Here is a 15,728-nt window from a genome sequence, read left to right on the forward strand (position 1 = left end):
AGGTGTAAGTATAGATATTTTTATTGCCACTGTGTTAGACTAACCCCAACAATACGGAAGCTCTGAAGGGCTGCGTACGCATTCATGAAGCGTTCTGGCCCCATGCAGCAGCTCTGTTCTTTTCGTGGTGCCTCCATCTCTGGCCACGCCGCAGGGCACGGCCCGCGGGCGAATGACAAGGTGCGCGTTGAACGCGGGCCGTGACCGGTACCTCCCCGCTGAACCCCGACGAGGACGGGACGGGGGCCGCGGCCCCAAACTGCAGCAGCTGCCGGGGGCCGGGAGATGGCGGCCGGGCGCCGGGCTGGGGCTGGCGGCGCGCATGCGGCCGGGCGCCGTGCCCCGGAAGGGAAGCGGGCCGCGGGCCGGGCGCCATGGCGGGGCCCGCGGGCCGGGGGGGCCGGGCGGGCCGCTCCGTGTCCACCGCCACCCCGCTGCGGCCGGGCCGGGGCCGCCGCCGCTCCCCCGGCGGCAGGTGAGGGGGGGGGGAGTCCGCCTGCACCGGCCTCGGGGGGGGCCGGGGGGCAGGGGAAGGCGGGCGCGTCCCGAGCCCGGCGTGCAGCGCTCCGCTGGCGGCGGCGGGGTGTCCTAATATTGACGCGTCCGTGCCTGCTCGGCGGGTAGCTCCGCCCGAAAGCACTCGCTGTACCCGATGAGTTACGTTGGTTCAGCGGCGATATCTAATATCGGCCTAGGCCGCGCGTTGTGTGAAAATCGGTAGGCGTGAGCGTGCTGCATAAAGTTGTTAAGGTGCAAGTAACTTGAATGCAATTAAAATAAGCCGTCTTCGTGTTTTTTAAGCAGTCTTTTAAGAAGCCACGTTGTGTATTTTCAGGTTCTTAGCTTTTGCTTTATGTCTGAAAACGATTTAAGACATTTGGTAAAGCAGAGTATTGCAGCTTGCGTCTACGTTTGCATGGCAATTGCAGTCCAAGTAGTAACGTGTCCATTGTGTGTTTTGAAACATCTTTATTAAAAACTACTGCAGTTACTAAATATTCATGGCAACCACGTTCAAGTGTGCTTTATATGAAATTAACGTTTCTCCTTTGTGTGTGTTCAGAGGTTTCACACTTAATTCTGTTCGGTGTTCTCTGCCTGATTACGTACCGTGTATAAGACAAGAAACAACCTTTCCGTCCCTTTAGAGGTTTGTTACCCAATCTGAGCTTAAACCGGTATAACGTCCTAAGCTAGTGTCACCAAATGGTTCAATCTCAGATTTTGACGGCGATTGATTATTGTTTGAATATCGAACATATCGGTACAAACTTAAATATACAAGTTTTAATGGTTTTTTTAAACACTTTAAAACTTTGCAGCCTGATTGAGATGTTCACTGTGTTTTTTTTCCAGTATAGATTTGTATGTTTTCATTATAGAGTTGGTATTTCAGGGCGCTAGCGATGCAGGTCTGCTTGCTGTTGACCAATGTTCTTAATGATATTCCACTTTTTTTTTTTCAGCCTTGCCCTGTACTTTTCATCAAGCAGTGATGATGAATTTGAAACGTGTAAGTAATAGTGCACACTTGTTTTCTAAATGAATGTAAGAAGGTCATATTTTTATCTGCATATAATAAAGTAGTTTCTCAGCATGATTTTCTTCCATGGTGTTAGTCTTACATCGTTTCTGCTACATTGCTCCTGTACAGTGCACTGGTGGTAGCTTATGTGCCGTGGTGAGAGCTCTTGAATTTCGTATCTCAGTCTTGGATATACCTTTTGCCTTGCATTGTATGTGAGGCTCTCCCTGTTCTTCTCAGCTATGTTTACTGGTAACACTTCCAGACAGGACAAAGAGTTTCTTGTTGCTGCAATTCTGTCTGGTCCCTACTTCCTTCTCAGCCTACCGTGTATCTTTCAGTAAGCATTTTCTCTAAACTGTATCTGTTCCAAACACATCTGAGCTGGTCAGAATTCCCTCATGTCCCTTAACTTCTGTTCTGTTACTCTTAACCAGCTGGAGGGACGTTTTTGGCTAGGGATGTGTTTTGAAATATATTATGTTGGATTCTGCAAGGTTCAAAACAGTAGTACTTCTTTCCCATTTCTGATACGGCTAAGGACTGAATAGTGAAGGAAATGCTATTGTGAGCTTCGAGGATTCAAGAATTGGAGCTACTTTTAAAAGATTCTTGTGGTGATGTGTTTTTTCTAAGGTCTGGATTAAATTTTTATCGGCTGCAAGTTTTTCCTCAAAAAAGTGTAACAAAATGATCATTAGAACTTTGTTCTTAATCTTCTTTTTGATTCAGTTTTATCTAGAATGAAAACTCCCAAACCAGTCTCCAGAAAGGAGCATGCAAGGTGGGTGCTGTAATTAATGATTTCTCAGTCTTTATGTATTAGCCTTCAAACTAGCAATTTATGTATTAGCTTCAATTAGTATCGTATCTGCTATTCTGAATACTGAAAAATGATCAGAAGTTTTAGTGATTTGTAGGCTGACGGTGTATGGAAGTGAGTGTGAACAGAGGAACTGGTATGTGTTCGGTCTGTGTATGTTCAGGTCACGTGAAATGCCGTGTTCGGAGGTGTACGTATTCTGTTGCCATTTCTATTAGTGGATATAGTTGGTAACACTTGTGAGCAGCTGGTACCTGTTACGCTAGATGGTTTTTTTGGAGGTTATTTTTTTAATATGGCAATCTTACTCCTCCATTTTCCTGCTTATGCCTTTGTTTTATTGCTTGTTTTGCAGTTTAAAGGACTTCATCGATGACTCGGATGATTTCTTCTTGGACCATGAAGTGAGAAAGAGCACAACAAAGAAGGGCAAGTAATCATCCAACAGCAAATGTAAAGCAGATATTCTCTTGGGTCAAAAGCTAGCCTTCATTGCTGACCTCATAAATGCCATCTGCAGACTGCAAAAAGCTAATTAAATTATTTCTGGAGGAATTATCGGGGCGGGGGAGAAGGTAGGGGGAAGCGACATGGACCAGAAAAGTGAACGGTCATCACTGTTAGATCTGGCATGATCTGTTGATCATGATAGATCACATCTCAGATGTCAGAAGCCTTGTTGGCAAGTGCGTGCTTTATGCTGTAGACTATGTTCCAGTCAGCTAAGGCTGAGTGTTTTTTCAATTAGCTTTCACTTGTTAATATCATAAGATTTTAATATTAAATGTTCAGCTATATTCCCACACGTGTGTAGCTTTTCTTACCAGGAATAAAGCTTATGATAGTACATCTTTCAGTGACTGTCCATTCAGTATGACAGTAAATGAGCAGTGTGTAATAAAGAAAGTGCGAAGATGCTTTTCTATCCTTCGTGTTTCCGTGTCCTGTTTCAAGGAATCGTTTTGTGTTAAGACGAATTTGAATCTCCGACGTGAAATTACCAAAACTTTAAGCTGTTTCCTTTGAATTACAGCACTTAAGGATCTTCAAACCCCAAAGAAGCTGATGACTCCTGGAAAGGAAAATGCTTGCTCTCCAAAATTTAAGTATCCAGAGGTTTTAAGTGACAGTGAAGATTGCGTCTTTGTGGGAAGTTCGTGGCAAGACTACCAAAATGGGGGAGTGAAAGACTTGAAAGAGGGTCAGAGGTGCATGAAACTCCCGCCTCCACAAAATCTGAAAGAGTCAATTGCCACAGGTAGTCCAGACTTCCTCATTGGAAGGAAAGAAAGAAGTTGTGAAACTAGTACAGAAAACAAAACGCCAGCCATTCCACTACGACCAAGTGCAGGGTTAGAATCAGACAGCTCAGACAGTGAATTTGAATCATTGATAGAACGGGTGAGGAAACGAAGTGTACCCCGAAAACCGCTCTTAAGCACAAGTAAAACTGCCTACCAGCCGAGCACAATAGGTAAGAAATAGTTCTTAGCTAACTTGCAAATTATCTTTTGGAAGCAATGGTAGTGCTAATTACCTAATTCTGTTCATGTGCGTGGCATATGCTTTGGAAGTGCCACCCAGCATTTTGCAATTTTGGACTCTGCTGCTTCATCAGCAGAGTGGTAACTTTTATAGTATGTAACAGCAAATTCTTTCTATCAGTTGTAAAGGCCTTTGTATGTACAAAAAGAGTATGCTGAAATGGAACAGAAGACTTTTTTCATCATCTGTTACCTGATTGTTAATGTCTATGCTCCTGATTCTTTAACAGCATCTAATCTTGTGACTTTTTCTGTTGAACTAGAAAACATCAAGCCACCCTGTGAAGGTGCCCAGTCCTCAAAAGGGAACGGAATCAAGACACCAACGTCAAACTCCATTTCACTTCAAGAAACACCTTCCAGGATAACGGCTTCTGTGAGAATTCCTAGGAATGAGTCAGTCAGTTGCTCAGGATCAGCACAGACAGAGAAAAAGTACGTATTTCTCCATCTATACTGTGTTGGGACCATCATAGGTAGATGAAGAGATGCTAAGTGTTTTGTGTAGGGTCATGTTCTGATTTTTTTAGTACTTGGAAAGGTCTGCTACCAGTTCAGTAGTTGTTAATGGTTAAGTAGCTGGAAGTCTGGGCTTTTAGTCTCACACATGACAAGGAGAATATAAGCTTTTCAGAAGAATGTCTTTTTCATTTCTAATAGCTGCCTGTATCCTGCCTTCTAGCCATGTGAAGTTTTTTTTTTCCAGTCACTTTGTAGTTGTTTATACCAACACTAAACATTTAAATGTCGTCTTCAAAGCTGATGCTTTGTCACAAATGCTGGAGTTGACCATCCTAGTGGAATATTTACTTTCCCTGAATGAATAGCTTTTCTTAGGATTCCCGGAGTATCTTTGGATACGTTTCTGAAAAGATACTTTTATTGTGGGTGTTGATGTTAGGGCTGTTCATCCATTAGTCAAGTTTTGCTTTGACGGTGGCTCATTGCGTAATGAAGTTGTGAGCCTCATAAGCTAGTTTTCTGAATCCATGAATAACTGTAGGGCTATTGCAATAGTTCTGCCCTTCGCACCCCTGACGAGGCAAGGAGACAGTATAAGCATGTGGACCTCAGTGGCCTTGTGAGGCCAAGGTAGTGAAAATAGTCAGGAGGAGCTTATGCCAATGGCAGCATCCCAGAGATCTTTATTGGCTATAAAGTGACCGTTATTTTTCAATGAGTTATCTGAACTTCAGTAAACTGCTTCATGTCTTTTCTTGTAGGCTTACCGTGTGCTCAGTGCCTGGCTGTTTCTTGCAAGATCTCTCAAATCCAGCTTCCAAGTATGTGAAGTATTTTAAGAAAAGTAAAGAGGAGCTGACTCAGAAGCTCTACTGTCTCTATAATAGCACCATCTTTGAGCAGAAGGTAGGCTTTAAAAAAAAACCAAACCCTCAAACACAAAGCAACTTACATTTTTACAGTTATAAAAACCTAGTTAATATGTTGCTCCTCACTTTTTGATGTTTTTGCCTCTTTATTTTCTTCAGTTAGTAGAAGTTACATGTTATAATAATGGTTTCTGTTTCTGTTAGCTCAAGCAACTTCTTTGAAAGGGATTTTTCACCACTGTGATGCAGCAGTTTTCAGCTTGGCTTGCTTTCCCAGCTGTAATGCTGTACCATCCTTAAGTGAGCAGTTTGGATGGTGTCCAGCCGAGTCCTTGATGAGATTAAACTGCTACATGAGGTTGCCTTGGATCAGTTTCATCTTTGAAGAGGTGACTGATAGTTATCCTCGTGTATTTTCTAGCACCTGCATGGTCATGAGCTCAGCAAGCCGTGAGTGTTTCTGTAGCTGCCTGTGCAGTGGCAGGCCTCAGCAAAGGCAGCTCTGGGTTTCTGCTGCTGAAAGAAGCTTAAGGCTGTTTACCGTCACTGCTCAGCCAGCCCTTATGGAAGCAGCATGTGCTAGCAGACTGCAGCATTGCCACAAGCTGCTTGCGGTAGCACAAGCAGATCTGCTGGCTGTCGTATCTGGTCTGGTTGTTGTGTTCCCAGTTTCCTGTCACATACTTGCGAGTAGTTTAGGAGCTTAGCTGGGTTGCTGCAATCTGCTCATAAAAAGTAATGTGAGCTGGAAACTGGGAAACATGTCCACAGCAGACAACGCTTCACTTGGCTCAAAGTGCTTTAGAACTGTGGCCTTTTTTTTTTTTTTAAATTCTTGTGTAACCTTGTTCTAACAGTTCACAGCCACCAAAGGGGGGGTAATGCTGTTTCCTGTTCGCAGCTGCAAAAGGCAAGTGGTGGGGGATGTACATTGGGGATCAGGGAGCTGAAGGATAAAAGCACTTCCCTTTGGTGTCAGGAGCTGTAGCCTCATGCTTAGTCATGCTACGTGCAGTCTTCATGCATTCCTATTGCATGTTTCTGTCTGCCATTCCTGAACAGATGAAGAAGCTGCGTATCCTTTTAATGACAGTTTCAGATGAACTTTAGCTTTAATTTGTGTTTCAAATTGGAAATTCAATTTCAGAGAGCCACTGTCATGATCTTTGCATCTTCTGGGATGCTGGAGGCCCTCCTCTTGTGAGAAACATCCATGAAAGGAAGGGTGCTGCCCTCAGTAATTCCAACAGAACTTCCTTCAGGAAGGAAAGCCTCTCTATCTGAGGAAACTGTTGTTGAGCTGACCAAGGACAGGCTAAGGTCATGATTTCACATAAAGCTGAGCTGAACAGGCTGAAAGATCATGCAGTCTGGTGCTTCAGCCCTGTACATGTGCTGGCACTTAATACTGCTGGAACAATTACTTAAACTCGTTCAACTAATTCAAATGACATAAAACTGGCAGAAGAACAAAAGGTAACTGAGATGTGATGAAGGCTTATAAAATCAGGAGCGGCACAGAGAATAAGCAGAAGGTGATTATTCATCCTCTCACAATGTGAAGGTACATTAAGCAAAAATGGCAAATTGCAAGTTCAGAACAATCAAAAGCAGATGGTACTTGACATGTAAACGATTAAGCTGTAGAACTTCTGATCAGAGACTATTGTGGATGCTGGAAATTCATATGCATTTAAAAAGGCAATAAAAAAACCTGGGAAGCTATTTTGTGCAAAGAAGTCACCTCTGTCTCAGCGAGGCATTGTCTTGCAAATGGCTAGCAGTTGGGAAGAGTATTTTGAAGAGGCAGTTCTGTTGTGTTCCTCACCTGGCCTTGTATTTCCTCTCAAGCAGCACTGTTAGCTACTGTTGGAGGCAGAACAGAGGACCTAAGGGACTCTTTGTCTCATCCTGCATTGTGAAAGTCCACAGTTGGTTATAGAAATACAGAGGATGGGAGTAAGAAGCCCTGGAGAGGATTTTCCGGTGATGGCAATGTTAAAGGCACAAATAGAGACATACGGTACTGACTGCAGTACCTACCAGGGAAGCCAGAAGCCCGAGGAACATAAGGGAGAGACAGGAGAGGGTAGATTACATGTACTGTTTTGTCTTTCAGTTACCAGAGAATATGGTAATAACCTGGAACAAGAAAATGAGAAAAACAGCAGGATACTGTGTAACCGGGCAAACAAAAGGTCCTGAAGCACAGCGTTATGCTCGAATAGAGCTTTCTGAGAAAGTCTGTGATTCTGCAGGTAGGTACAAGAAAATCTGTGTTGATTCTTCTACGAGAAAGCATGTTCCAGAGGTTAAAAACTTGGACTGGAGGAGTAAGAGATTTGGAGCTGGGTCCTGCTCTGAAATTTCATATTACCTTAAACAAATAAATCCATTGATTACAGCACCTGTCCTCACAACCCTTCTAAGAGGCTGGGCAAATTTCACAAGATGTGAGAACAAAGGTCTATTCACGTCAACCTCGTTATTTTGTTTATATTACTGATTTGAAGACATCTTATAAGACATCTTATATTTCAGAGGGAGTTTATTCTGGGTTTATTCTTGTTAACTGCTCCTGGCAGCTACCAGATGACATCTGTCTGCAAATTAAACATCAAAAAGCTGCCGTGTAGGGCCTTGATGTGCCTGCAGTTTTTCCATACTGAATCTAGTTTTGGTCTTTTTCATTGTGGGGTTGGGGGTAGATAAGAAAGGCAGCATCAGAGGTGTGAAGTAGCGAGCTAAGGGGTTCGTGCTTCCCCATATGTGTTTGATCTTAATGTCTTTTGTTTGTTTTGCCCGCAGATCGTCTTCGAGACACGCTAATTCATGAGGTTTGCCATGCAGCCACCTGGCTGATCAATGGTGTTCGCGATGGGCATGGGCGATTCTGGAGATACTATGCCAGAAAATCAGCTATGATTCATCCAGAGCTGCCAATGGTAACACGATGCCACAACTATGAGATTAAATACAAATTCATCTATGAGTGTGTTCTGTGCAAAACCACGTGAGTAATGTTTTGATCTTGTATATTATTATGTATTAACTTTCGTCTCTAATTTGTCAGTTTCCTGCCCCTATAAGTTAGGGGGCTCTTACGCTGTGCTAATATTGAGTGAACTTGGGATTTTTTTTTTCCAGTTATCCCAATCTCATGATCAACGCTGATCCTATTACAAGCTTTGCGGTAGAGGATGGTACCTCCCAGTTATGTTTGTTATTATTTATAAATTTATTTATATTAGTAGTAGTAGTAGTTTTTCCCCTTGTAACAAGGGGGTAAGTGCATGCTCTGAAAACATGAAAGGAATTTTTTTCTCAGGATCATCTGTGCTGCTTCCAGGAACATTAGAGGTTAAAAAAAAAATCACGTATCATGACAGTCTTCCTGAAGTATTTACTTTGGCTATGTAATGCGTTAATTGCTTAGATGCAACAGAGCACTGAAAATATGATGCCGTTGAGGAGAAACTCCAAAGTGAGTTGACTCATGGGCTGTGGAGGTGCTTTTAAATGGTGTAGCACTTCATACTACCAGGCTGAAAGTAAGAGACAGAGGAAGGAGCTAAGCTAAAAAATAGAGAAAGTTCTAGGGTAGAGAAATGCTTAATATAGATTTGATCGTTTCACTCTGTGAAGGACGTAGTCTGTTTCCAGTTCTGTAACGCTAGCTTAAAAATCTGACCTCCAGAGCTGGCAGAAGAGAGCCCTTTCCCAAAAGTACTGACCACCACAAGTGTGAAATTAAAGTAATTATTTCTCCATTTCAGGATTGGACGTCATTCCAAGTCTCTGGACACAGAGCGCTTCGTGTGTGCACTCTGCGGGGGGCGGCTGGTCCTGAGTCAGCCCACTCAGAAGGACGGCACTCCTGCTAGGACACATCTCACACCCTTTGCAAAGTATGTGAAAGAAAACTATGGGCTTACTAAAAGAGAGCAGCATGGGTTGAGCCACGCAGAAGTTATGCGGAAACTCAGTGCTGATTTTGCCTTAAAAACTAGGCTTGAAGATTCCTTGTAATAGCTTGATGCACTTTGTTTCTTGATGCCGTTCAACATTTGTATGTAGCGGGAAAGTAGGTGGGCCTAACATGGAATCTGTGAGAAGGTGTTTTGGAGGATTCCAGACAATTTTAATGCTTTAGTTTTAATAAGGAAGACCCTAAGGCCTAAGTGAGCAAAAACAATGATGATGATAGAAGGGCTGTGGCAAATCAGTCAGCCAGGGTACCCTCTTAGAAGATGCAGTTCTAGACCCTTCCTGCGATAGGCTTGCTGTGTTTGTCTGGAATTTTCTGATCTGTATTTACACACAGTGCTTTGTAGCAGGTTTTCAGTGACTCCAGTGAACTATTAATTTACTGTTCCTTCTGAGGAGCTGATCTGCTCAGTACATCCTTCTGTGTGTGCTACGTGTGCGTCTGTCTGGGACTGCCAGCTGTGAGAAAAATCCAGGCACGTGGGCAAAGTCCTCTGATTCTGTCTGGATCACTTCCAGGCAGGCGAAGAGGCAGACCTAAGGAAGGACCCCGGTATAGATTCAGGCATTCCTCAAGTGATCCTTGACTGTTTTTCTTAAAGTGGTAGGTAAATAGTGCCTGAAATCTGTTACAGTAAGCGTGAGTTTTTGCAAAGCTCTCTGGCTCCTACTGAGATCAGAGTTCTTTCTGATTAATTTTTGACTGCAGTTGTGCCTCCGTCACTGAGATTTCATTGAAGCTACAATAGATGCAAAAGGATAGGTAGAAAAAATCAACTTCACTTTTTTGGACCGCAGAATAACAAGATCTAGTCTGATGTATTTTTTTCATGTGGAACGTGATTCAATGCATGGTTGTCTGCTGTGAACAAGTTTGCTCAGGTGGTTATTACATTTTGAATAATCAATAAATGTTTTTTTATACCAATTGTCATAACAAAACACAGGCTGTTGTGTTGTAATTTAATCACGGCTGTGTACCTTTGGTATGTGAAGGCTTCTGATTTCTTCTTTTTTGGAGTTTCACACACAGTGGGTCACCTTGCGGATCTGCCTGCCTCTTGTGAGGTTCAGTCCTGGCTGCCAGGAGGGCTGCAGGGTCCATTTCGTAAGGAATCTCAGTGCTGAATATGCAACAGCACCACATGGAATAAGAGAGAAGTGTCCAAAAAGTGCAGGTATTGATATTTAATTTAGTATAGCATCCATTTCATTTCTACTCCAGGTAGTTCTTACTTTGGAATTTTTTATTTGGTTTGAAGTACACTGAGCACAGACCCTATGTCAAAGCTCTTCCAGGTCTCTCTCCAGGTTTCCCTCCCACCTCTTACCTGCCTGGGTGGATAACCAGTAATCCAGAACACTATTAGATACAAGAGCACGGTCAACTGAAGCTACTGAAAGGCAGAAGTTGGCAGCATCAGATACGACTGTGGGGACACTACCTCCTTCCCCCTCTAATCCTCCTGTTCTAGGCTCCTGGAATACAAGTAAAGCAAAAAGCCTTCCGTCAAAATATAGGGGAGGGGGGAAACAACCCGTTCCCTAGGTGTACACCCTCCAGAACTGAAGTCTCTTCTACCAGGAGATGCTGCCTAACCCCAGCACTGAGCTAGAATTACACTGCATCATGCAGCACTTAAAGATCCCTGCTTCCCGTTAAGCTGGGGCAGACAGGAGCCTTTATCCCACAGCAGTGCTCTCTGCTGCGTGGGGCAAGACAGGAGGCACAGCCTAGTATCTTCATTGGAAGGCGGTGTGGGGCCGCCCTTCAGCCACAGGTAGGTCCTGTAGAGTTTTTTTGAAGTCTTTTCTGAAGGGTCTGCATTTCCTCCTTCACTCTAAAGCAGCGAGTTCCTCCAGGAGCCGCTCTTTCTCCTGCTGCAGCTCCTGCACCCGCTGCTTGTTCTGCTCCAGCCTGTCCTCCAGCCACTGCAGGAGGGGCCCGCTGATGGCGGACATCTGGCTGCAGAGGTTCTTTGTGAACACTGCAAAGAGCAAGAACACGTGTCAGTGCACACGCAGGACTGTGTGCTACAACAAGCACAAGGGGGTATGGTCTAGGGAACAGAAAGAGGATGAGGATTCACCCAAGCTCGCTGGCAAGAGCTAAGAGGCCGTATGCTTCCTGTACGTTACGTGCAGGAGGAGATAGCAGAGAGAAGCACGCACGGATCAGACACACTACTTGAAGACTGAACACAACTACATACACAGACCCCTTGCTGTTCTGACAGGAAAAAAAAAAACAACCCGAAGTTTATTGCAATTTTAACTGACTATTTGAGGGTCCTTAAGGAATCCACAAGGATAGAATGACATTTATAAACCCCAGGATTTAAGTTACTTTACAACCCTTGGTATTTTGCTTCGAAGTATTACACGGTCTAGCAGAGGAAAAGCAATGCAACAGGGAATCCTCTTAGTTACACAGCATCTGTGATTGAAACTGAGCTGCCCAGCAAATAAAAAACAAGAAGTTGGTGCTCTTGTGGTTATTTCCAACCGCTCTTTATAGCAAAGGCAGCGCTGAGCGCGCAAGGGCTGTTACACAACTGTGGCCTACCGTCCCCCGAAAGCAGCGCCATCCAACCGCTGCTCAAGGCTCGTGTCCCAGCTCCCAGAAGAGCACCCTGTACTTGAATAAAGAAGGGACGAATCCTTACCTGAGCCATTGTGAATCTTGGTCACGGAGTCTAGGTGGGTGAGGCTAAAAGAACAAACAAAGCAAATGAGCGACGACAGCAGCGAATGGCTTACCAGGCAAATCCAGGCTGTAGAAGTAGCTACCTACAGCTGACAGCACAGGTACTTGTGAGCCTCATTGGTTGGTAGAAGCCCCGTCCGTTCACAAGGCTAACGGACCTTCCTGCACAGAAATAACACTCTGTGGGGAGCACCAGAAGCAGGAGAAAGAAAAAAAACTGACATTTAATCTCACTTCTGACCTCTCAGCACTCTCACCCTGGTTAAACACTAGTTATTCACACAGAGACACATCAGTGAGGCACCACCGCTCGCTCACACGCGCTTTAGCTCTCTCACTGCATCAGAGGAGCCGTTCCCTTAGCTCACGTGCAAGTCACACGCAGGAGTACAAGGTCAAGAGCACCTGAACGCCGTAACATGGAAGTGTTCCCTCAGCTCTCCTACGGAGGCACACAAGGTGCTGAGGCTTCTCATTTCTGTACCCCTGCTGAGGCACTTGAGGTACGGCAATAGTAGAACGCGTCAGCGAAGAGCCTCGCAGGGGGCTGCAGCCCCGTGTTCTTACCTGTGAATCCTCCTGTAGGCGTCTTGCTCCTCTTGACACAGGATCTTGGGCAGCTCGACAGCTGACTCCAGACACACCTTCCCAATGGTCTCATGCGGGACAACGTGAATAGGAATCTCAATCCTTTCGTATCTAAAAGGGCATCAGACACCATTAACTGCAAAGCGGCAGAGAAGGAATAATAACAATAACAATAATAAAAAGCCTTTACAAACCTACAATGGCTGTCTAGCCCATGGGCTCACTGCAGGTTTCCTTCTGAGAACGTGCCAGAATTGACGGGCAAAGGGAAGCCTTTATAGCCACACTCTTACTTCAAATTCTAATGATACACATACTACAGCAGCTAGAGGGCCACTACGCTGCACAGCACGCGTACCGTTGGCAGAGGCCTGACCCCACGCAAGCTTGGAGCTTTGAATTCTAGAGCTGAAAGCGAAAGGCTGGGCCTTCACACGACAGAGTACAGCACAAACTCATACGCAAACTACAATGTTCTACATCAGACTTTAAGTTAAATTACTAAATTATCTCAGCTAAATCAATCGAATTCAGATTCTCTTCAAGCAGCCTGCATTAGCAGAGAGAAGGAGACCTTGTTCAGGCATCTCTGTACCTATTTGTTGCTCTCCGTGAACCCAGAAACCACTTATTTGAGACAATCCAGAAAGGAGAAATGAAATGAAATCCAAACTAAACATAATATTCCTCTGTTGTACTCACTCTGAGCTCTTCTGGGCCTGAATGGACTGGAAACAGGTGTAGAGAATCCTGCCTGTCTAAGAGAGTCAGCAGGAAGTCAGACTGCGAGTACCGAAACATCACCTAGAACCCCCAAATCCTTCAGGGAGCAGAACATGCTTTCACATAGCATTTAACAGTTCGCAGAAGTATACACTTCACGCTTGGATTGGTCTGCTGGAACCGCTCGCAAGCACTGACAGACCCATTAAGTATGAAAAAAAAAGGTACCTTAGACCAGAGCTACTAGGAAAGCCTGGCCAAGACACGGCGATCAGCTCATCCCGTGCTGCAGCAGCGTCTCGTGAGGCTGCACTAAGCTGCTCCTGCTGGCCTGAAGGGCACTCGCACATCTCAGTGCGCACACGCACTGCGGCCATCTGATGCGGCCCCAGAGCCCTGACACCAGCACAGCTGCTGGCTAGAGAGCCGCCCCCTGGATCAGCACACAGTAATTAACGACACGTCCCTCTGTCATCAGGATCACGATCCAAACGCCGCCACTCAGCCCCGCTTTGAGTGTGCTCCAAGCAGAGCTCGGCCCTTGCTGCAGGCTGCGTCCGAGGGCAAGCGCGGGATTTCAGCTTTGCCCTGGGGCCGACGTTTCTCCTGAGCGCTTGGAGGGTTTATTGCCATTTTTAGGTTGCCTACCTTTGTGTTTTTGTCTTCAATGAAGCAGGAGAAGATGAGCCCTACAAAGCCCTGGTCCATCATCTGATACATGGCTTGTGTGCGGACATCTACAGACAAAGAAATAAGAGCATGAGAACTGCACTGATCACCTGAAGGACTGGAAAAAGACTTTCCAGCTTCTGAAGGGTGACCCTGCAATTTGTAACAGTCCCGTGCTTTATCTTGAAGTACTTACTCCAGGATATTAAGTTAAAATGTTGATCCCGTTTAAAACGTAATTAAATGCAAGTCTTAAAAACACAAGATGAGTTAATGAAACAGGAAAGGATCACAGCATCAGCCCGGTGCTGCAGATCAGCCATATAACCGCAGCGTCCACCAGGTGTAAGATACCTGCTTCTTTCCAAAAAGCGTTAGTTTTTGCGTTAACACTTGGAGATGTCAAGAACCACTACAGCAGCACCAGGATTCCCACAGCTTTTTGCTGTTACCCAACCCCAGCTCCAGCTCTGCTGTCTGGAAGCACAGCGGCACCAGCACCAGCTTCTCTGGGGCTGCTGGGGCTCGGGCAGCTCGAGTACCAGAGCTCAACCCCCGTGCTCTGGACATTTTGGAAACCAAACATCGGTAATTGGGATGATCAGCTCTTAAAGCCCACTATTAAGAAAGATAATTAGCCAGCTGTGAGCTTTCACACAGAACCGAGACCAAGACCGCTCTTACCGACGTGCGAGGGCCAGACGGTGATGTGAGGGTGGGAGTGGTACCAGCCCACCACTCTCATGGGGCGCCCCGTCATCTCAGCCAACCTGTGTGCGCGTCAAGGTGCTTTCCAAAGCAACAGAGCGAAGGGAAGAAAAACCTTGTACACGAAAACCAGCAAGCGCAGGGCACAGCTTAAAAGCTTCTCACGGGCCGACCTAACGTCAGATCCCCGCAGAGGGGTGACGAGGTGCAAGAAACCGATGGAAGCCTCTTCCCCCAGCATTACCAGGATATCGTTGTCGCAGAAGCAAAGCGAATTTTGTCTGCACGTGGCAGCGAGGGACGGGTCAGAAAGCTGCCCAAGACGACGCAGGGACGCAGCCCTCCAGCGCACCACCCGGGCACAGAGCCTCGTGAGCTCTCCGTCCCTACTACAGGCTCCTCGCCGGGCAGAGCCCACCCCACGGCCCCGTTCCCCCCTGTGACCGAGAGAGGAGACGCAGGCGGCCGCGGCCCGGCCCGGCCCGGCCCAGGCAGGGGGCAGCAGCCGCGGGCAGCCCTGAGGGGTCCCCAGCAGCGGCGGGCGGGGCCGGGCTCGCCGCCATGCAAGGATATCTCCGCCTCGGTGGAGGCGGCCGAGAGCTGCTCGGGCGAGATCTCGACGCGGTCCTTCCTCTTGTCGGAGCGCCGCAGGATGATGACGGAGTGCACGTGCACGACGCGGCCGGCGTCCACCTGCGGGGGGGGGGGAGGGGGGGGGCACGGCGCTGGCTGCCCGCTCCGTTGCCTCGCCCCGCGCCCCGTTACCCCTCGCCCCTTATCCCCGCCCCGCCCCGCGGTACCTGCCCGATGCAGAGCCCCATCACCTCCTCCTTCTCGGTGCTCAGCGCGTGGTTCAGGCACACCAGGAACGCGTCGGCCTCCAGGTGCACCGCCTGCACCGCCATCTTGTCTCCTCACCCACCCCCCTCCCACCCACGCCGGAAGTAGCCGGCGCGGAGCCAATCGCAGCGCGGCTCGCCGGCTCCGCCGGCCAATCGGCGCGGGCGGTTTCCGGGCGGTGCTCCGCGGCGGAGGTTCCGTGTCGCCCGCGCGGGCGAAGCCCCGGGGTTCCGCGCCGCCGCCGCCGCCGCCGCCCGCGCCGGGGCCGGGCGGGGCGGGGCGG

At 46.9% G+C, this 15,728-nt stretch overlaps 2 protein-coding genes across 2 annotated transcripts; one reads left to right on the forward strand and one right to left on the reverse strand.

The window, feature by feature from the left end:
• Positions 1-374: 374 nt before the first annotated feature.
• Positions 375-10,152, forward strand: GCNA (germ cell nuclear acidic peptidase). Its single transcript, XM_040572495.1, has 10 exons — positions 375-475; positions 1,467-1,513; positions 2,258-2,309; positions 2,704-2,777; positions 3,382-3,822; positions 4,156-4,327; positions 5,116-5,260; positions 7,343-7,481; positions 8,032-8,236; positions 9,000-10,152. Exons 1-10 carry the CDS (start codon positions 375-377, stop codon positions 9,250-9,252), a joined length of 1,629 nt encoding a protein of 542 aa, XP_040428429.1. The 3' UTR covers positions 9,253-10,152.
• Positions 10,153-10,446: 294 nt separating this feature from the next.
• BRCC3 (BRCA1/BRCA2-containing complex subunit 3) lies at positions 10,447-15,542 on the reverse strand. Its single transcript, XM_040572496.1, has 8 exons — positions 15,406-15,542; positions 15,179-15,298; positions 14,582-14,669; positions 13,877-13,965; positions 13,208-13,263; positions 12,485-12,616; positions 11,877-11,920; positions 10,447-11,198 (listed from the first exon to the last, which is right to left on the reverse strand). The coding sequence occupies exons 1-8, from the start codon at positions 15,508-15,510 to the stop codon at positions 11,047-11,049; spliced, it is 786 nt and encodes a 261-aa protein (XP_040428430.1). The 5' UTR covers positions 15,511-15,542; the 3' UTR covers positions 10,447-11,046.
• Positions 15,543-15,728: the final 186 nt, after the last annotated feature.

The sequence above is a fragment of the Cygnus olor genome, chromosome 13 (assembly GCF_009769625.2).
Source record: "Cygnus olor isolate bCygOlo1 chromosome 13, bCygOlo1.pri.v2, whole genome shotgun sequence".
NCBI classification, from domain to species: Eukaryota; Metazoa; Chordata; class Aves; order Anseriformes; family Anatidae; genus Cygnus; species Cygnus olor.

Bases quoted from the DNA above. Each gene is read 5' to 3' on its own strand.
- GCNA (XM_040572495.1), top strand. From the start codon at position 375: ATGGCGGGGCCCGCGGGCCGGGGGGGCCGGGCGGGCCGCTCCGTGTCC. The intron at 1,514-2,257 runs GTAAGTAATAGT...TTTTTGATTCAG, and splicing joins TGATGATGAATTTGAAACGT to TTTTATCTAGAATGAAAACT. The intron at 3,823-4,155 runs GTAAGAAATAGT...CTGTTGAACTAG, and splicing joins CTACCAGCCGAGCACAATAG to AAAACATCAAGCCACCCTGT.
- BRCC3 (XM_040572496.1), bottom strand. From the start codon at position 15,510: ATGGCGGTGCAGGCGGTGCACCTGGAGGCCGACGCGTTCCTGGTGTGC. The intron at 13,264-13,876 runs GTAGGCAACCTA...TGACTCTCTTAG, and splicing joins TTGAAGACAAAAACACAAAG to ACAGGCAGGATTCTCTACAC. The intron at 12,617-13,207 runs GTGAGTACAACA...ATGCCCTTTTAG, and splicing joins CAGGCCCAGAAGAGCTCAGA to ATACGAAAGGATTGAGATTC.